Source organism: Hydra vulgaris, chromosome 02 (genome assembly GCF_038396675.1).
Source record: "Hydra vulgaris chromosome 02, alternate assembly HydraT2T_AEP".
Classification (NCBI taxonomy): Eukaryota; Metazoa; Cnidaria; class Hydrozoa; order Anthoathecata; family Hydridae; genus Hydra; species Hydra vulgaris.
This window is the reverse complement of record NC_088921.1, coordinates 35,557,680-35,579,742: the sequence shown is the minus strand read 5'-3', so window position 1 is coordinate 35,579,742 and position 22,063 is coordinate 35,557,680. Positions and strand designations below refer to the sequence as shown.

General features: G+C 28.4%; 2 protein-coding genes across 4 annotated transcripts in view; one reads left to right on the top strand and one right to left on the bottom strand.

The window, feature by feature from the left end:
- Positions 1-22,063, bottom strand: part of LOC136076902 (uncharacterized) — a 38,835-nt gene that overhangs the window by 5,655 nt on the left and 11,117 nt on the right. The window contains exons 1-3 of one of the 2 annotated variants that reach the window (XM_065790726.1): positions 19,236-20,911; positions 16,251-19,051; positions 15,962-16,043 (exon numbers count right to left, since the gene is read on the bottom strand). The gene's annotated coding sequence lies outside the window, so the exon portion shown is untranslated. Of the gene's footprint in view, positions 1-15,961; positions 16,044-16,250; positions 19,052-19,235; positions 20,912-22,063 lie in introns of those variants that run through there. The other variant, XM_065790727.1, reaches the window with a different exon arrangement.
- The window catches only part of LOC101241624 (uncharacterized), a 35,512-nt gene continuing 19,029 nt past the window's right edge, over positions 5,581-22,063 (top strand). Inside the window, exons 1-3 of one of the 2 annotated variants that reach the window (XM_065790725.1) lie at positions 5,581-5,722; positions 5,844-6,122; positions 8,299-8,599. In XM_065790725.1, coding sequence (XP_065646797.1) covers positions 5,599-5,722; positions 5,844-6,122; positions 8,299-8,599 — 704 coding nt within the window. In that variant the 5' untranslated portion in view covers positions 5,581-5,598. Of the gene's footprint in view, positions 5,744-5,843; positions 6,123-8,298; positions 8,600-22,063 lie in introns of both variants that reach the window. The other variant, XM_065790724.1, reaches the window with a different exon arrangement.

The window sequence follows — 22,063 nt, the reverse complement described above, 5'->3', positions numbered from 1 at the left end:
ATTGAATGCAAAGCTCCTAATAATGTGATACAAAATACAAAAATATTTCAATATCCCCCTCCTCCTACCAAAAATATCTGGATCCGTCTCTCACTGATGAAATTCTATCATGGATAAACCTTATTAGTTTCTTTTAAATAAAAGTATCCTTTTTTATAAGTGTATAAGATAAAATCGTCAGACTTTATTGACTATATATTGCAAATAATGCTTCTGCCTCGTTCTCCTACGCTATTATTATAAGGCCCAGCACACACGCAAAACTAAATTAATTTAATTACTAAGCTTACAAAATTATGCAAATAATTACAGTAAAAAAGGGAGACAGACCCCCTCTCCCCCAAATTTTTTTTCTAAAGGACCTTTTTTTTTTATAAAGAAAATTCGAGACTTTTTTAGATGATTGTGCCCCTCCGCTTCGAAACCCGTGTCGTCGGTCAAGATAATTAGAAATTTTGTATTTCTTATAAATATAGAAATTTTAAAGTTATATACGATAAAAAAGTTAGAAATATTTTAAGAATTCTTTTTTATTTTACTATTATTATTATTATTATTATTATTATTTTATTAAACACCCTCTGTTAATGTTTTTACAAGGTAAAAATACATAAAAATAGTTTTAGATATATAAAGAGAGAATAAAGTAGATCACTTGGGAATGTTTTCTTCAAGAGTATTTTTGAAAATTGTTTGCTGTTGCTTTGCATTCCAACATTTAATTGCCTGTAATAAAATTTGTTAAGTATCTTCAGGAATTAAATTTTCCGAAATATTAATTTTCACTTTCTTCTAATCCTGAATTAAGTTTTTCATATTTAATTTATGGATCTTACATAATTCCTTTACATCATCTAAAAATGAATATTTTAATGAACAATAGTTAAGCTGAGAACTGATGATTTCAAAAGTTACTTTATTATTTAATAGACGGATAAATAGGTTTATTTTATTTTGTTGTATGTTAGTCGATATCTCCCGAACTTTAAATAGAGACTTTATATAGTTTTTGCTATACTTGGAGATATTAAAAAATGTCTTAACTGCATTTCTTCCAAGTTTATTAAGTCTTTGCATTGTTGACTCTCTATTTTCACAGAGTTCCAGACCATGCGTTAGAGTCGGAACTACTAAAGATGTATATAATTGAAAATTGAAGATGGATATACAAACCGGATACCAGATTGAATCAGAGTTTGCATATTTTAATATTTGTTCTATTGAGTGAGGCAAAAATAGATTTTTGAGTATCCCAAATAAAGCCTAGATGATTAAGTTTTTCATTATTTGATGGTCGTTTATGGTTATCTTGCAATTAGTTAATTGTCTTTTTCCGGAAAGCAACATTTCCGTTTTGACAGCATTGAGCTTTATGCCGTTTAAGTTGTTGTAAATTTTACACGTTGTAATCCGCCTTTCAAGACCAGATAGAGTAGAGCTAAGAAGAATGATGTTGTCAGCATAAGCAACAACACCTGTGAAGTTTCTATGTATAGAAGTACCGACAACGTTATCATTTTTTATATATTAACTTTTCGGTGTATATAATATATAGGTAGGGGGACAGAATGGATTCTTGTCTCACTCCTTGCTTAAAAGCAAATGAAACTGATACGGAATCTAGGTAAGAGACAGTTGCACTACTTTTGTGGTATAAAGAAGATATAGTGTTAACTATTTGGAGAGGTAAGTTTTTATCAAAGTAAAGTTTATCAAAGAGAATGTCCCAGTTGCAGCTGTCAAAAACTTTTTCAGTATCTAAAGAACATAAATAAATAGGCGAATTATTGCTGTTATAATGCTTAGTTGTTTCGTTTATAACTAATTCAGCATGCAAGGTCGAACTCTTACTATTGAAACAAATTGAAGGGGTTGTGTTTCTTTTATCTCAGGACTGATGAGTAAGATTAGGTATTCTAAAAGTTTTGTAAATATTGGAATAATACTAATACCTCGGTAGTTATTTTGGTCGGTAAGTGATTTTTTATACGATTTGACAAGCGGTATAATAGTTGAAGCTGACATAGATGTAGGGGTCCATCCATTATTAATTGAAAAGTGAAAAAATTTTCTTATCCACTGCGTTAGTGCATCACACTGGGCATATTTTAAATGTTCTGCAGATATATTGAAATGATCTTGGCATTTATTTAATTTTAGGCAAGAAATAGCGACTTTTATATTTTCATCAGTAATTACTATTTCATCAGGATTTTCACAAGGTGGAATTTGACGATAAATAGAACTATGATTTAATCTTTCGGTGTTTATTCGTTTTTCAAATATAGTACCGAATTCTGCGGTAATCGATTCTTTATCCTTTTTATTGTTTATAGCAAAAAGTTTTGGATTTGAATTCTTTTTTATACACTTAAAAACATTCCAAAAGTTTTTTGGGTTAGAGTTTTTTAGTTTTTCAATCTTTATGTATTGTTGATATAGTTTATTGTTTTGGGCTGCTTTGACGGCTTTACGAAAAGTCTTCCAAACAAAGAGGTATCGATTAAAGATAGAAGAGGTAGAGTCTTTTACGAATCCCGTTTCCCTCCATTTTTGAAAAAAATGTGAAAGAATTTTTTTACTTCGAGTTAACTAGGGAGTCCACCAGGATTTTGAATGAGCAGATCGTATTTTTGAATTTAAGTGTTCTCTAAGAGCCCATGCTCCACTATTGGTAATAGTCGTATAGATTTGGGCAAGTTCATTTTCGAAATTACCAATAAGGTTAAGATTATTAAAACTGGTATTTAAGTGATCCTTAAATAAGTTTATAAAGTCTAGATTATTCCAGAGATATCTTGGAATGCTAAAATCCTCTGTTATTTTATTTATATTTTCTTGATAATATTGACCTTTAAGTCCAATTGAAATCGATAGCGGCAAGTGATCACTAACATTTTGAAAAGAAGGAGGAATAACGATACATCTATATACTAGAAGAGATGTATGCTTTGAAATAGCTATATGATCAATATAAGATGAGTTTGGTAGTGTAAGATGTCGATAAGTAATTGCAGGACCAGACCCTTTAGTTACACGACTAACTCTAATTCGTTTGATTCAAGAAATTCAGATAAAATCAAAAATAATTATTTCTCTTAGAGCTAGTTCTTTCTAATAGATCGTATATTCCGTGCGGAAATGACTGGAAGTCTCCAAGTATAATTACTTCGCCATTACCCTCATGACTATTTATAATTCCTTTAAGCATGTCTAATTGACTTATATTTTTCCAATGATATTTGATTGTTTCGTGAAGAGGTTAGATAAATGCCAACTACAATAATGTTGATATAATTTTGTTGTAATTTTATCTTCGTAAATAGATATGATATTTTGAAATTGATTTTTTCGTATGAAAAAGGCATTTCCACCAAAAGGTCGACCCTGTTCGTGTTTATTTGCCTGGCTAAAATATAATGAGTGGGAGTTTTTACAGATGTTTTTGATTATAGAATATTCGAGTTTTGATACCCAGTGTTCGCACAGAAATGTTATGTCATGAGAAATTATTAGGGTCTCAGTATATGTTTGAAGTCCCTGACAATTAAATGTACACAAACTAAACGTTTTCAGAAGATTTTCTTCCTTTAATATGCTATTTGAAGCCATTTTAATAAAGGAATCTTTTTTCTGGTTCAAGTTAGATACAAAATGTTGATCCACATTAGAAAATATGCGCCTTTTCCGAAACTGTTTAATAATGATATTATTATCCCATAATGAAGGGTTGAAAAATTTTTTTTTTTTTGAAATACTTATAGAAACTCTATAAGATCTATTAAATTTGTTTTCTCCAAATATATGCTCTTTTTGTTCCAAATATAGGCTCCAATAATTTATGTTTTTTTTCGAAGGGTAGAATAATTGTTTTGGTTTACTATTTTTGCCAACTAAAATAAAACTATTTGAATTATTATCAATAATAGAAAGTTTTTCTTTCAATCCAAACAGGCTTTCTGTATAATTATTTGCCATCGGTTTTCCACAAGGTTGTTGAAAAATATCTTTTGCAACATTTGCGGTGAAATTGGAATTTTTATTTTCACTAAACGTAAGATAATTAAAAAGCTTATTTTCATATTTGGCATTATAATCGGATTTTACGTTTTCAGTATTTGCATTTGATACTTTAGGGATATTTTTAAATAATTTACCGCAAGACTTATTGACGTTTTGTGTAGCTTCAGCGATAGATTTTGAACACGTGTGATGTGGATTTGAATGATTTAATGATGTGGATTTGAACTACAATTTATGTTTTGACTTGGCTGATTTTTCAGAAATAAAAATTTATTGTTAAATACTTTTAGGTCTTGAATAAGCTCATTTTGTATAATTATCTTTTCTTTTAACAAACCTAATTCTACTTTTATTTCTATATTTTCGATCTGGATTGATTTTGAAATTCGTAATAAATCTTTTAATGATGAAGTTAGAAACTTATCGTCCACGTGCGCAATTTCTATATTCTTACGAGAAATTAATGTCTTTGAAATCTCTTTGTGCAACTGATTTTTGCATAGAGTTATCGAAAAAATAATTATATCTTCTAAACATTTGGTTGTTTTGTACCGTTTACGAAGATTTTTATCCAATGGGTTTTCGTAATGTTAATCTCTCTGAATTGTTCACTACTAAAGCTATCCGGCACTTCAAAAAACAAACGTTCACGGAGACTTCTTATTATGCTTTCTTTCACTATGTTTAAATTTTGTATTATAATATCTTTTGGGTGTGAACATATTTCTTCTAAATTCTTCAAAAAATTGCTTTCGAATGTGTTCAAGTCTGAATTCAGATATACAAATATCTCGCAAAGGGTGCGTGGTGCCATGCCTTATTTAAGTGTTATTCAATAATTAGTTCCACTTTAACAATAATCTTCATTATAATAAATATTCATAAACAGAGTTTGATAATTTTTTTTTCTTTCTTGTAAAATTCACGTCTTGCTCAAGCAATGAATTTTCTAAATATGCGGAAATCCAAATAGCGTGTATATGCGGAAATCTGTATAATATGCCGAAATATGCGTAATATATAATATACGGAAGTCCAAATAGTGTTTATATCGACTTACGCCTACCCTGAAACCGACTACCCCTATGTATCCCTATTTTGCGTACTTTTTGAAAACCCTTTAAAAAAACGTGCTCTTTTGACTTTTGCTAATTGAGTTAACAAAATAAAACAATAGTATTGTTAGTTATTTACATTACAATATCAAAAAGTTTTTATTTAAAACTCTTTCTAATTAATGTTAAAAACTTAACATTCTATATTGGCTGTAATGCTTAAACTGATGGTGTAAATTAAGGTTACATCTGCTGAAAATAATGAATTCAGTAAAGTACAGCAAATTTCTGATTTCCAGTTAATGAAAATATCTACACATAAGCTTATTTAAAATGTTTTTATATGATATATATATATATATATATATATATATATATATATATATATATATATATATATATATATATATATATATATATATATATATATATAACTTTTTTTTTTAATTATTTAAAACAAAGCTTTAAGTATACTAAAATTATTCAATTTTATCTACTTTTTTATTTTTTGAGAAAAAATATGGTTAATAAAGAACAACTCTTAAAGAAACTGAAAAATGATATAGCAAGGTTTAAAGAAAGTAAATTAAATGATGGTTGGATTGAGGAAGAAATCGATGAAGAAATTGCTGTTGTTTTTGAAAGTATTATTTTAGATTCCATAGGTTTACTTTAATTTTTACAAACAAAATTGCCTTTTTTAATATTTAATTTTTAATATCTTATAATTTGAATCACTAAACAGAAACAAAATTTTATCTTTAGGTTTTCAGTGGTACAAGTACAATAATGTGAAGAAATCATTGAAGTCATACATCTGTAAAATTCTGGTATGCTTTTTAATCACTTATCTAGCGTTTAATGCGTTAGTTGAAAATAACAAAGTAGTTTCATCAAAGTACAATGAAATAATGTTTGGATACCAAGTCCACTATCACATACAAAGATATTTGCGGTTTTTAGCATTACCTTTTTTTAAACTTCATGATTTATCCAAATATCATGATGGAGAGTGTTTGTTGAGAAATCCATTTTATGTGGAAGGTAAAGATGATATATATATAATATATATATATATATATATATATATATATATATATATATATATATATATATATATATATATATATATATATATATATATATATATATATATATATATATGTATGTATGTATATATATATATATATATATATATATATATATATATATATATATATATATATATATATATATATATATATATTTATATTTATATTAAAAGTATCATGTATGAACATATAAAACTTTCAATATTTAAAAAAGACATTAATAAATAATCATTTCTTAATATAATATTATTTTTTACAGTCAATCAATGTTCACTGGATTGATCCGCAAACTTTTGCTGACACTTATTTTTCCTGGTTAATAGTATATCTTAAAGGTTTTGTACATAGAACATTTAATGTATGCAGTCAAAACATATGGAAAATAAACTAATATTTCTTATTTAAATCTTTGTTGAAAATTACTACAAACAATCCAACCTTATAAAATTCATAACTTATTTAAAACAAAGAACAAAAAATTACAAGTAACTACTAAAAACATTGAAAACATCAACATTAGATATGTAACTATTTCATTACCTTGGGTACCAATATTGTCTTCTAAATTACACAAGTTGTTTAGGAAGTTAAGATATAAAATAGCCTTTAAACGAAACTTAGACCTAAAGACAAGGAGTCTACCTTATTAAATGTCCATGCAATAAAAGGTATATTGGTGAAACAGACAAAATGCAAATGGTTAAAAGTACATGTAACAACACAAACACAGTACTAAAGAAAATAGAACAGAACAGTCGACAATAGCCATGCACAAGAGACATTGTGTGTTACAAGTTGACTGGGGCAGTTGCAAAATTCTAAAAACAGATACTAAAAAGTTTGACACAAAAGTTTATGAGGCACTAAATATACAGTACCACCAATATGCCCCTCAACTAACTTGTTTTAATCTAGAAAAAGGACTATATGTCAAAACTTTGAACACCAATGTTTGCACATTTATGTCAGAGAGATATGAAACCATCCTAATGACTTTAAAAAAATTATCAAAGCAATTTTTTTTGTTTGTATAGTTTGTAAGCAATATGCTTACATAAGATCTAGTAGGAGTAATGTTTTGTTTTTTAAATATAGAAAATGTATTTTTTAGAGAAATCAGAGTAGTAATAGAAAAGGAATATTGACAAGGGTCAAAAAATTAGTATGAGTGATAGATTGTTGTTAAGTTTTGTTATCTGGAAAATACAATCAGAGCTAGTGAAATAGAAAAGGCTTCTACATGCATAAGTATGTCTGGGTGATCTCCTATTTCATTAGAAAATGTGTATCATTAAAAATGAATTAGAGTTATACCCTCATAAACTAAAAATAATGTTTTAGCTTTGGAATTTTTATTGCATGAGTGTGTCAATTAAGATTTAAAGTATTTACCAGTTCATTATCAGAGGTCAATTAATGCACAACTAGTTCCATTAATTTCTATGTACATTTTGTAACAATTGCTTTTATTTCTCTTAGTAGTTTTTAGTATTATCTCAGTATTAATGCATTATATTTGCCTATTGGTTACATTTTAGGCTTGCTTGCTGACTTGCTATACTTTAATGATATTAGCTTATCTCTACTGGATCTATTATTATTATAATCTCTAAGACCTGTTTTCTATTTTTATGAGCTTAAAAATATCATAGAAGTAGCACATTGGTTTTTTTGACATTCTTTTGGTATCTAAAAATAAACTCTATTAAAACCCAGAGCTTTGCTATTTTTTAACCTAAACAATTGTTTATTAATCTTTGTGTTTAAAAATTTAGATTACATAAATTTCAGTTAATTTGAACTTTGTAATTTAATTATATTTTATTTCAATTTTAATATAATCAAGTCAAAAGAATCTTTTACACTATTACTTTATTTATTTACACTATACTTCATTTTACTATATTTTTTACATTCAAATGTTTATGTGGTTTGTTTTAAGTTTATTGTTTATATTTTTAAATTTTTATAAGTTATAAATTTTTATTTAAATTTGAGTTTAGCTTGCATGAATTATTTTATTGTTTCTATAAAAGTTTTTAAAAGATGTTTTGTTTCCATAAAAATTATAAAAAATCAAATAAATTCAAACAATCATTTCTTCTAGTTTATTGCTCTTTTTTTTATAGAATTACCTGGTTGCAGCTTCTGTGAGGGGGTAAAAGAAGTTAAAGTTGTTAGCATGGAAAATTTTAATGTCACTGATTATTTGGAAAATGACTATTCTCAACCATATGTTATAAAAAATGTTCCTGGTTACTATAATATAACTGTTAACTTCCAGAGTTTTAAAGTTCTTTTTTCAAGTTATTCAAATGAGTTAGATAAAGCTATATGCAATTACAATACAGACAACAGTATTGGTAAAGTTAGTGACTATTTTAAATTTACAGAAGAAGAAATTATGCAAAGAAACATTTCACTAACATGGTTAGTAGATTTATTAATTTATATTCTTATAGAGAACATTAAACAATTAACAAAAGGGTGTGTAGAAATCTAAAAAGCACACATTTGATGGGTGTGTAGGAAACTAAAAAGCACACATTTAATTACATATGTAATCAAATCGAAAATAGTAACAAAGTTAGATTAAAATATAATATTAAAAGATATAATATCAAAAGTGTTTTTAAGTTTTTTATGTTGCTTTTTTTGTGGCAGGGATATTATGTATTTTCAAATAATTTTTGGAATATTTTAAAATGTCACAAGCTGGTAAAAAATAGCACAGCATTTTGACATGCAAATCTATGGTTTAAACCACAAAATACACTTGTCCATATTTGACAGTGTCAAGAAAATGGGTTTTCAAAGTTTGAGATTCTCAATTAATTTACTAATTATTGATTATTTTAGAAGATCAGTAAAGTTGTAATCTTTGTTTATTTTTAATCTCATTGTTTATTTATATTTAACAAATGTCAAGAAGTAGTATTGTCCAAAAAAGCGAACATGTGTCATTTGTGCTTTAAACCATCAATATATACTAAACTATAATTAAAGAAATTTACTTATAATTTGCTAATGCTATGCAGGAAATGCATTTATGTTGTGGAAATATGTAATATAAATATAAATAACAACTATAACTTAATTATCATGAAAATACAGCTCAATTTAAAATCATTTCTTGAAAAATATGGCTGTAATCAAAAAGATTTATTTAAAGGATATTTTTTTAAATATTTCTTGCTTTAAATTTAAACAATTGCATTTAAATTTGTCATTTTGTTTTATTTAGTTCAAATATTAAAAATGAATTAAACTATGAGTGTAAGTAAATCTACTAAGTAAGTGCATCACAATTGCAAAGACATTTTTTCTTTAAAAGTTCATAAAATATATAAAAAATTAAAAGAAAAAAAAAGGTGTGCTTCTGTTGAATAATTTAAAATAATTTTTTATTTTTTAAAGTTATAAGTAAATAATAATATTACTGTCATTGTTGCTGATGGCAACTACCTATAATCTCTCAAATATCTAGATATAGATTTCAGAGGATATTTGGGTGAAAGAGTTTAATTCTCAATGGTTTTATGTATGGTACCCCATTACATTTTTGCTTTACATAAATGTTCATTAGCCCATTAAAATTGATATCTCTGTTTTAAGAAAGTTTTAGTACAAGGTATAATGACTTGGATAACAATCTTTGACGGAAATTAATCATCGATACACTTTTAATTGTACATTCTGTTCTTGAGGGTATATTAGGTTGTGTGTCAGGAGTAAGAAATTTTTGTTTACAAGGTTGGCTAGGTAATGTTGTAAGTGATTGATTATAAGAGATGCTATCCTTTAACAACTCCTGCTTTAGTGTAGATTCTAGTTTGTTTTTTTTGAAAGACAGACAATTGCTCAGTGGCCCCTTTCTTTGACAATGTGTGCATGTGGAATTTTGTTCTGAGCATTAAATTTTAGGATGTGGATCATTACCGCACCAGTAAAAATGAGATTTTGTAAGGTTATGACTTGCAGCAAAAGTTGGAAGCGTGATGTTAGCTGTTGTGGTTGTTGTCAAATTAGGAGCAACTTTGGTAGCCAATTCCATTGTAAGCGCTGTTTTATAAAGTGTCTTCTGCAGCTTCAAGGAGTTGTCAAATAAGTGAGTAAATTCCAGAAGAGTGTCACTTAAGTATGTAATTATGTTGCTCTGCTGTTAGGGATTCTGTTGGACTTTTGTTTTTTGCGTTCTGTTTGAACCTCTGACGCAGCGTTCCTTCACCTGTATGTTACCATATGTATGTTTGTGTTCTGCTTGAATCTCTGGTGAAGCTTCGTTACCAACTAGTGACTCATGGATGGTGTCCCTGTGATTGCTTTTAGTGGGAATTTTTAGGCCACTTAAGAAGCCCTGAATAGGAATAAATCAAGTTCTTTTTATTTTAAAAAGTGCCAAAGTAACCAATAATATAAAATATAAAAAACCATCATCAGCACCTAACTGCATCAATATCTTTCACAAATATTTGTGGTCTTTGATGTAAATTTCTATCTTTTGAATTTTCCCTCTTGCAATTTCTTGCTTTTAGTGAAACTGAGTTAAATTTAAATGTTCCTTTTTCAAATCTCAGCATTCATCGCTGCTATTCTTTGGTTGGTTAAGACTCCAATAGCCACATGCTTGGTTTGAGCATATTTTTTTAAACATTCACTTTCAACAAGGCTGTAAGCAACCACTATTAGAGTTCGAAGTTACTGGAAAAGAAAAGATAAAATTTATAGAGCAAGATAACAATTAACAGACGACTTAAAAGATTGCAAACTATATGAATCAGGAAAACAAGATTAAGGAAGCAAATTCTAAAGGACTGATGTTCGAGGAAAAATAAGTAGACAAAAAAAAAGATTTGGAGCACATAGGAACAGTCACAGTAAAAGGTTGAGAATTAATTGAATAACGAGTAACACAGGAATGAATTTTAGTAGAAGGCACAAGATAAAAATATATTTTAGTAGAAAGTTCAAGAGACGCTAGCTCTTTAGAGCAGTGCTCATTATAGTATTAGCAGAAAAGAGTAAGAGAAGCAATATTGCGACGATGTGATTATGGTTGTAGGTTGGCTGCAAGAGTCCAATTAAGTTTACAATACATTTTTGCACTATGTCTAAAATAGAAAGGGTATCATGGGAAGTTCCACCCCAGATATGGCAACAGTATTCCATACAAGGACAGATTTGAGATTTATAGAGATAAAGAATAGAATCCTTAGTAAGAAAGTACAATACAGATATGCAACCTTAGCAGATGCTAGTTTTGAAATTTTATGGACATATGGTTTCCAAGAAAGATTGGAAATAAGAGTTAATCCTAGAAGATTTGGGGTAGATGACTCATCAAGTACATTACTGTTCATAAATATAGGAAGATCTAGATTATTGTGATAACGATTAGCTAAAAAAAGTTGAATTTTATCTGAATTAAAGTTACTAGCAGAAAGCAACCCGTAATACGGGTTACGGTCGGTCTATTACTTAATTTATAGTGGCTGTTTTCCACAATTTAAAGTTGCGAAACCTTAACTAATACCATCTAAGAAAAATGCCTTCAAATTAAAAAAGTAAGCCATCTGCAAAATTAAAATAAATTAATTTACCAATTATTTAACGTTATTTGAGTAATTTAAAACTGACATAGGTCATATCAGTGTATGGCAGAACCATTTTCCTAGACATTACTAAGTTCAACAAAATACGTTTTTAGTTACTGACACAAAATAATAACACTTCATCATGCTTTAAATTGACAAAAAAATAAAGCTAAATTCTTGTTATATTTTTTATAACATGAATATTTTGACACTAATAAAGGACCTCCCTTCCTCGTTTTTGCCTTAATGGTGGCCAGGAGAATAAATTTATTTTTATTAAGAATAATCAAGTTTTTGATGAAGACTTTTTACCAAAATAATAAAATGTAAAACAATGATTTACATTTTTAAGAATTTTTTCTTTTTAATATATATAAGTATTTAACATATATAAGAATTTTTTCTTTCCTCAAAAGTGTTGCAAATGCAAACTAAGCTAATTAATTAGTTAAACCCGTTATAAAATTTAAGTAACTTCGTATTTGACAAATGCGCAAAACTACATTATTCTCCATGTATTTAAAGGTTTTTAGTTTGTTTTTAGTTGCGACCTCTCTTTAAAAACATCCCTTAAGTTCATACAACATATTATTAGGCATAAAAAAGAGAAATTTAAAAAAATTGAACTAATTGCATATATTTATATCATTTTAACTGACAAAAAATTTACAATAAAGGGAAATCAGGTTGTTTTTTTATAAATCGTATAAATGCGTCAATGGTAAATCTTAAAGAAAAAAAAAATGGAATTATGATACCATAATTACAAAAAAATAAATAAAAATAAAAAAAAAAACCCACATAAAAACTCATTCGAGAATTCGAGGAATAAAAACCCGTTTACCATTAGAAACACGTTTACCATTAGAAACACCTGTCAAAACCTCTGCATCAATATAATTATTTTGAAGAGCACTAACTTTCATTCGAGTACCATTGCATAGCCCAGCTTTGAGATCTAAATTCCTAAGTAGCATAATTACGCAACCAATTTTCAATTTTAAACAATGAGGTGGCATACCTGAAGGAGTTAAGCTGTTCAAAAACTCAACAGGAAAGTTATTTCTTTCATTAAGGTCATCAGTATCAATTTGATCAGCACTTAAAAAAATCCGGCAGACATTCAAGCACTTCTTCATTGATTGATAATGAATCAACATTAGTTGGTGTTAAAATCACGCGTTTAGAATAATCATTTTGATCAGCATCTCCAAAAATCTTTTCAACAATCAATTCAATTTATCATTATCTACCTAATGTCAACTTAAAAATTTTCATAACCAAGTGTTTTCTTAAAGGTCATGACTTCTTTAAGAAAACACTTGGTTAAGAAAAGTCTGGAAACTACTTAAAAACTAGGAAATAGTATATTTTACAGAATACAGAATTGTAACTAATATCAAACAATAGGTATAACTATGCGCACTAATAATAATAATATTAACTGTGCTATTTCAGATAAAAGTCACTAATTTATGCTTCTGCTTGAAGAAATTATATTAATGTATTTATATTAAAAAACAAAAGCAGCGAGTTCTAGTAATAAAACTACCTATTAATCATTTTTAACAACAGACACTAGCATAAAGATAAGCCAAAGGTAACAACATTACAGAAAAAATTATTAAAGATGTTATGTATTTTCAGAATAGTTATATTGAAGGCTAGACTACACTTAGACCTAAAGCAGTAACACCACTTGACTGGTAAGGTTGACGAATCTTGCTCTAGATCTATATCTCAAATATATTGTGTGTTATAGTTATACTAACTATAAAACACAATATTTTTTAAAATGTTATATAACATATAAAAACACCTCATTTAACAATCATGTACACATTAGATAAAATCAGGGATGCAGAGTACCAAAAAGGACTTAGGATTAGAAAGTCACAAAAAGATTACTTTATCCTACAGTATTGTGAAAAAGTTAAGAACCACTAAATAAAAAAAAAAATTTAATTAATTTTTATTCTATAGATAATAAAATAGTCTTTTTTTTTCAAACATATTAAATATAGCATGAGAAAAAAGAAAAAAAATTTTTTTATATTTTTTTTGTGAAACAGTTAAGAACCACAAAGAATTTTTTGTGCTAAATGCGGCGGAAACGTCTTTTTAAATTTATTTTTCCCTTTTTTTTTAAATATTCTTTTAATGACCTGAGTTATTACCAAAGAACCAATAAAAACATTTGAAAAAAATTAATTTTTTTAAATACTTTTAAAAAAAGTATTTAATTTCAAACAAAAAAAAATTCTTTCCTTTTGAAAAATGAGCAGAAAAGCTATTACCTATGAAGATCGTGTAAAAGTGGTGCATTTTCACCAGGAAGGTAAATCCGCTCGCAAAACTGGAAGAATAGTAAAGCGATCACATAGTTCAGTGCTAACAATCATCAAAAGATTCAAAGAGACGAAATCTTACGTTGATTGCCATCGTTCTGAAAGACCGCGTTTGACGACACCCAATGATGATCGCCTTTTAATCAGGTTAGCAAAAAAAAATCGAACCATGTCGTCGCATGAATTAAGAAGGGAATGGAAGCTTTCAAATGGATGTCAAGCCTCGGCATCACTTGTGCGTAGGAAACTATCAGCTAACAATATGTTATGGAAAAAAGCTGTTCTAAAACCGCGACTTACCAAACGACATATAAAAAAGCAAAAAGAATTTTGCCAAAGCGTCAAAGAATGGTCTAAACAAAAATGGAGGACAGTAATGTTCAGTGATGAGATGAATATCGAGGTTGATAACCGAAAAAACCGAATTATGATTCGCAGGCAGCCTTCAGAAAAATATAATCACGATTGTATCGTTCAAAGAACAAAACAAGGTAGCGGGTCGGTTGGAATATGATGCTGCATGACATATTATGGTCTCAGTATGTTTAAATTATTTGATGGTCAACTCAACTCTACTTATTATGTCGATATTTTAAATAACAGCTTGTTACCGTCAATTGATGCACTTGAGCAAAGCGTTCCGCTCATTTTTCAGCAAGACAATGCACCATGTCACAGGGCTAAAATTGTCTCTGAATGGTTCGAAAGTAAAAATATTGAGCGTCTAACTTGGCCACCAAATAGCCCAGATCTAAATTGCATTGAAAATCTTTGGAGTTGGCTTGATAAAGAGATTGCCAAGAAAGCACCAAGGAGCCTTGAGGAGTTGCGCAATATTTTACCAGCAATACTTGGAAATGCTCCCAAACATATTTTAGAGAACTTAATAGACTCAATGCCAAATCGTATAAATGAGTGCTTAAAAATTCATGGTAGAATTACGTGGTATTAGGTGGTAAAAATTATCGTTTTTTATTCTGTGGTTCTTAACTTTTTCACAATTTTTTTAAAATAAAAATTACCTATAAAACTTTAAATACATTTTTTATTTTAAACATTTGTTTAAAAGTTTTTATCACTATTATTATTTTTTATTTTGTTTGTCTATTTTCTAAAATTTATTATTATTATTCTTTTTACCAGAAAAATATATTTGGTTAAAAAAAAATTTAAAAATAAAAATAAATTATGATTTGTTTTTTTTGTGGTTCTTAACTTTTTCACAATACTGTAGTTTTTGGTATACAGGAGCACTAAAAATATAAATAAGTTTATGGACTACTAATAGGAAAAAAATTAGGACTTTTAGGTTAGAGGAACAATCGTTTTTTTAGCCCAGAATTCTTAGGTATTATGGCGGCAAGGACTCCTGGCTTAACAACAATAAGTTTCAAGTCATTAAATCTCATGAATTTTTTTATTACAGCAGATAATAAGTCAACAAACATGTTTAGAGCTTCTGGACACTACAGACTTGGAAAAAGTAGAGACAAAAAGCCGGAGTCCTTTTCTGACTTCGCATCCCTGGATAAAATACATTTCATACTATTATAAAAACACATTTATATAAACACATTTATAAAACAAATATATATATATATATCACCACATACACGTATTTATCAAACTACATATATCACCTCATACACATATTTATCAAAAACTTTTTAACTTTGAGCATAAGATAAACATATAAGCAAATCTTTAACAGCTATAAAACGACATTTATTAGCATTAATTATTTTTAATGTAACAAAGAATGCAGACTACAATTTACAACATTGTAATGAAAAAGATAAAACCATTAAAGAACAAAATTATAAATTTCAAATAAATACATATTCAGATACCTTAAAATGAAGCATAACACAACATTCTTTTGACAAATTCCAGAAGAATTTATTTTTATTTTTCTATTCCTTATTATTTTTCCTAAGAATATAAAATATACATATAGATATTGAGCAATATAAAATAGATTGAAATAAACGCAAACTTATGTATATAAACTTACATGACCACAAACAACAATCTTATTCTATTTAACTTTTCATATTAAACACATAAATAAAATTTTATACTCATTCTTTCTACTAAAAATAATCTTAATCTATAAATAAGAAAATGAATTGAACTTACTAAAAAAGCCATCAGCTTCTCTTAACTGCTCCAGAAAATAAAACAATACTTGCTTAAAATGTTCTAAAAAGACTAACGACAAAACTGAAACAGTTTACTAAAAAAGAAATTTTAGTTATAAACTTCTTCTAAAAAATGAAAACAGGCTATAAAAATTAGAAAAATAAAAACAACCAACAACAAACAAATGATTATTTAAATTTTCTATTTTAAACAATGAACAACATCAATTCTTTTCGAAAATAATAATATATCAGGTCTAATTTGCTTGCTGACCTTACTCGAAAGACCGCATGGAATATATAACCTCGCATTCAAAAGTCTAGAAACTACTTAAAAACTAAGAAATGGTGTATTTTACAGAATACAGAACCGTCATTAACAACACGAACATTAGGCGTAACTATGCGCACTATTCATTAGCATAATAATATTTAGATGAAGAAGACGCTGTCCATCGAGGACAACTTTTATACTATGATTAGTAAGGAAGGATTCAATAATCTTAATGATGTTACCTAATACATTGCAGCTGTACAATGAGAGGAAAACCATGGAGAAGAATGAGGCTTGACTTAGAATCGTCAAGAGGGAATAAAGGATTTCATGCCACCCTGAATACAAGAAATTATGTAAGAAGCACATTTGTCAGAAGGAAGACAATAAATTTTTACCCAGGGGCCATCACAAAGAAAATACTCGAAAGGGTCTCAGTAAGCTATAAGGTAGTTGTAAGAGATATGATGATAGGGGAATTCCGATGATGATGCAGAATAAAGAATAGTTTTAGAGAGATCAAACCATGATCAGAGGCAAGGGTGAATGTGGAGAAACTGAGCACTTACTAGAATCAGAAACAAGACATAAGTTAAGTAGATACGGTAAATCATTTGGATTGTCTGGGAAGTGAGTTAAGTTGACTATTTTGTTAGAGATAGAGAATAGCAAAAGTTGTGGGCCTTAATGCCTGCAGAGTTACTGACACTAGAACTAAACCATTCAGCATGATGAGCATTAAAGTAATCAACAACAACGATATTGGCTGAAGGAAAGAGAAATGGCTTGGTCAATTTGATCAGAAATAACATCGAAAAGAGTGTACTCTTGAGATAAAGGAAAGCAATCTAGAACAAAGAGAAAGGCAATTGAGTGAAGCAGTGCTAAACCAAAGCACATAAAAGAATAGTCTGTGGATTCAAACCTAGTTTCCCAACAAATGCATGAATTCTTACCAATGTAGATGCCTAAGCCAAGCATGTGACCATTGGAGTCTTTGCGAGTTAAAGGAAGATAACCATCAACACTAAGATCACAAGATGAGGCAGTGAACTTAAATTAGTTTCACAAAGATCAAGTAGGTCTGGTGAACTTTGCAAAAGATGAAATTCAACAGAAGAAAAGTTTCTTCAAAGACCACAAATATTAGTAAATGATAGATTTAAAGAATTAGTGATGACAATATTTTTTTGTGTTTTATAGTTTTTGGTACTTTAGTCATTTTAAAATTTGTTAAAGAACTTGACTCAAAACACAAATATTACTCTGTACACTTTTTAATAGTTCAATCAATTGCCTCATTATTATTAATAAACACTAGCCGTAACAAAAAGCTCCAAATGTCGCTTTGACAATGCCCAACAAAAGTTGGTGGGCATTGTTAGTACTCTGATATTTATCAACTGTTGTTGGAATCAGCTTCTCTGAGAGCTACCACAGAGTTCAGGAAACCTGACTACCAGCTGGCCTCAGAACCATTAAACTGAGTTTAGAGCTGTACCCTCATTAGGAGATGATATAATGAGTTGCCTAGTCATAAAAACAGAGACACAAGTAAAACAAATACATTGAATCAAGAAGATTCAGCATTTAACATATTAAACTGGAAATAATGTATTATAAATACATCTACGCAAGCCTAATAGATAAAGAAAGGGTGTGAGGCTGGTCAACAGGTATAATCTGTTTACCTCTTCTTTGCCTAGGAGGCCTTCTACAAAACAAAAGCTGGATGCATTCATCGTCTGCCCAAGATGAGTATTTTTATCAAGACACCAGGGGTATTAACAGTACTTAAAAATTATTATGGATTTTACAGTTTTTAAATAATATTCAAGTTTTTAACTTCAAAAGCAATCATATCATGAAAATAAAGTTACAGATTATATATTCCAGGTATATCAAAGTTTTAAATACTTGGTTAGACCACCTTTGGCAGCTTTCAATGCTTTCACTCTCTTGGGCATGCCTACAATGAAATCATGGCAAAACTTGGCAATTGTTTCTCTCTGGAACCAGATATGGATTAATCGCTCTATAAGCTGTGTTTTTGTAGTAATTGGAACTTTATGTATTTCGTCCTTCAAAATGTTCCTTAAATTCTCAATTGGGTTTATATCTGGTGAATTCCCAGGCCATTCCAGTACAGAGAACCAATTGTCTTGGAACCATATCATTGACAACTTGCCCATATGGCAAGGAGCACAATCTTGTTGAAATAATAAGTCTATATCAGTGAACCAGAAATATTAATAAATAATAAATTGTTGAAATATAAAGTCTATATCAGTGAACTTGAGGAACCTAACGTCTCTCCAACATCTCTATTTTTTTTCTCTGGTTCATCATTCCTTCCATAACATATAGACGGCTTGTTCCATAGATTGATATCGCTCCCCATACCATGATCTTAGTGGTGAACTTCATTGTTTTCTTAAGACACTCAGGCTTAAACTCTCCAGTCCTTCTTCTGAATGTTTGGATTCTGTCATCCAACACAGCAATTGTTGACTCATTTGAGAATACTAAACAAAAAAAATGCCTGATAAGTTTTAAAGAAATTATGGTACAAACATTACATTAATAGTCATGATTAACAAGTTAACACCTACTTGTATTAGTCAGAAAATATGATAAAACTGAGAGAAATCAAGAAATCAATACTATCAGAGATCTAACAGAAGATCTAACAGCTAAATTAATAATTACCTTGGACCAATCTTCTTGCATCCAACTTTCTTGCCCAACAGCCCATCCATGCATGACTTGCTTCATTTTGTTCCTGAGTCTTGGCTTTTTCCTTGGTCTTTATTCCTTCAGTTCCTGCTCCAACAAGTGATTATTCACTATTTTACGGCTTACATTAATGCCCTAACTTGCTAATTCCATAGATATCTTCTTGCAAGATATCTATTGAATTAGCAAGTCGCTTCTTCTATCTCTGAGGGCCATTACTTTGATCTTACTCAAGTGTGATTCTTTTTACAACTGCATTTTCCAACTCTTCCAGTTTCAAAGTTTCTACCCTTGTCCAGCTTCCTTTTTACTGCACTAATTGTTTTTGTTGAAATCATCAATTTCGTATCTCCTTTTGTTTTAGACTACTATTCTCCAACAAAACACATATTTTTCTTTTTTTCTAGGGCTCAGGTCTTCTCTTTTACCCATCACTTCAAAATCAGTCAAAAATATCAAAGATTTTGCTGAATGTTTTATTTAAGACTGAAACTTAAAATTTGTAGAGTCTAAGTACATACCAAGTACACCATAGACCATAGAGAGTAAAAGAAAGTGGCGAGAACTCAAATTAACATATTTCAGACTTTACAGCTAAACTTCAGCAATTTTTCTTGTCTAGCCTTAAATGACCCTAAAATTAAAAAAACCAGTTCTGAATGGATTTTATTTGACAATAAAATGGTCCCATTACTATATATGTATGTCATTAAAACAAAAGAATATCACTAACCACTGAAAACTTTTTGGCTGATAATTCTAAAAATCCATAATAATTTTTCCAGTACTGTAAATTCAGATTTGGCTTCTCCTAGCCTTTGTCTAAAAAATGCATATCCTGCAAGGCAGCAAGATATAAAGGTTACCTGTTACCAGTAGCAGGATAACTTGACCTATGCAATTAATTTAAGAAATCAGGTTTGAATCTTCTGACCATTCTTTTATGTACTTCTGCTTGTTTTTTATTGTTGTTCTTCTTCTCAAAACTGTACTCTTAAATGTAATTTCTTATCAAGTTGACCATGTCCTTTCTCTTTACCCCTCTGTCAATACTGTTGTTGGTGGTGACTTTAAAGTTTATCACACTGAATGATTTAGCTCTAACACTATAAGAAATGCAGAGGTTATAGAGCCTCTGCATTTCTCAATCTCTTAATTAGATAGTTAACTTTGTGATTCATTTTCCAGACAAACCTAATTAATTACCTTCACTCCTTGATTTGTGTCTTATCTCTGACCCTAGCTTGTGTTTAGTTTTTGCTGTTTTTTTTATTGGTTAATTTAGTTGGTTCTGACCATGCAATGATCTCTATAATTGTTTCATCTTGTACTTCCTTTTTGGACTCACTCAATCATCACACTTGTTACTACTACCCTAAATATGACTGAGATTCTTTTTGTGATTATTTTTATGACAGTCTGTTGCAGGTCTTGTTTTAAAGCTTAAATTGGTACATATGTGTTAAACCATTTAATGTAAGCGGTAAGCCATTTCAGTCTAGCCACATTTCTTAAGTCTAAAGATATTGTTTAAGCGGTTAGATAAAAATAGTAATTAACTTCATAAAAACAGTACTAAAAATAGTACACTTTAAATAAATAAAATAAAACTTTAAGTTTTATTTTATATTAGCGCCACTTTTTATTTTTATTTTTTTTTATTTTGTTTTTATTTTGTTTTATTGATTTTATTTAAAAAAATGAAAAAACGTTACTTAAACTTTAAATGACATCTCATAAAGTGTTTTTGTTTTTTTATAATTAAACAAAAAAAATACAAATAAAAAACTTCTACGGATATCATTCTATTATTAATTTTTTTAAATAATATTTCGAGGGAGTTTAGATACCCTGGTTATCAAGAATAAATATACTTGATAATGTTATTAAGTATAGATATATTTAATAACAAGGGTATCTAAACTCCCTTAATATATTGCATTGAAAAATTAATTAAATTAAAAGAGTTATATCTATAGAAGAAGTTTATATTTACAAGGAAAATAGCATTTTATAACAGTTACATCAGCTTTATATAATCAACAGATTGTGCAATATCAAAAATGTAAAAACAAAAATTTCCTTATAATTTAGAAAAAATCTTTATTTAAAAATGTTATTTAAATTCCTTATAAACATGTTATAGCACTGCATCAAAAAATGTCTATAAAGCGTATGTTTAATTTTTTTGTCGTAAAGCAAGTGAAAGTGCAACGCTATAAATTTTTTTAAAAAATTGTACTTGGAAACTTAAATCTTGGTTTGTTACAAAAAAAAAAGCACTGGTAAAGTAATTAACTTAAGTTTTTTTTTTTTTTTTTTAAAAATTTTTTGTTTGTAATATTTTTTATTTTTGTTTGACTTTTTAAAGGTAAAAAATTATTGTAGTTTGCAAAGCTGCACTTTTAAGAAATATTAATAAAAAAAAAATTAACGTATTTCAATTTCTTTATACAAATGTAGAGAAAAGAAAGAAATTAATTTATGTTAAATGACAATAAAAAATGTAATAATAAATTTATTTAGTCAATATTTAAAAATAAAAAAAAATTGAAACAAAGTAGACATTCTGCAATGTCTACGTTCATAAGATAACAATTCTAAATTTGTTTTTTTTAATTAATAAATTAAACCTGTTAAATCTCATATCATATCAAAAAATTTAGGCTCTGAAGTCTTTTGGAAAATCTTTAACAGTGTCATTAATAAAGGTAAGTTGTACATTCCATCTCTAAGTCATTTTTAATTAAACTCTTCTACAACTTGTGGTCCAGACAACATTCCATTAATAACATTCATAG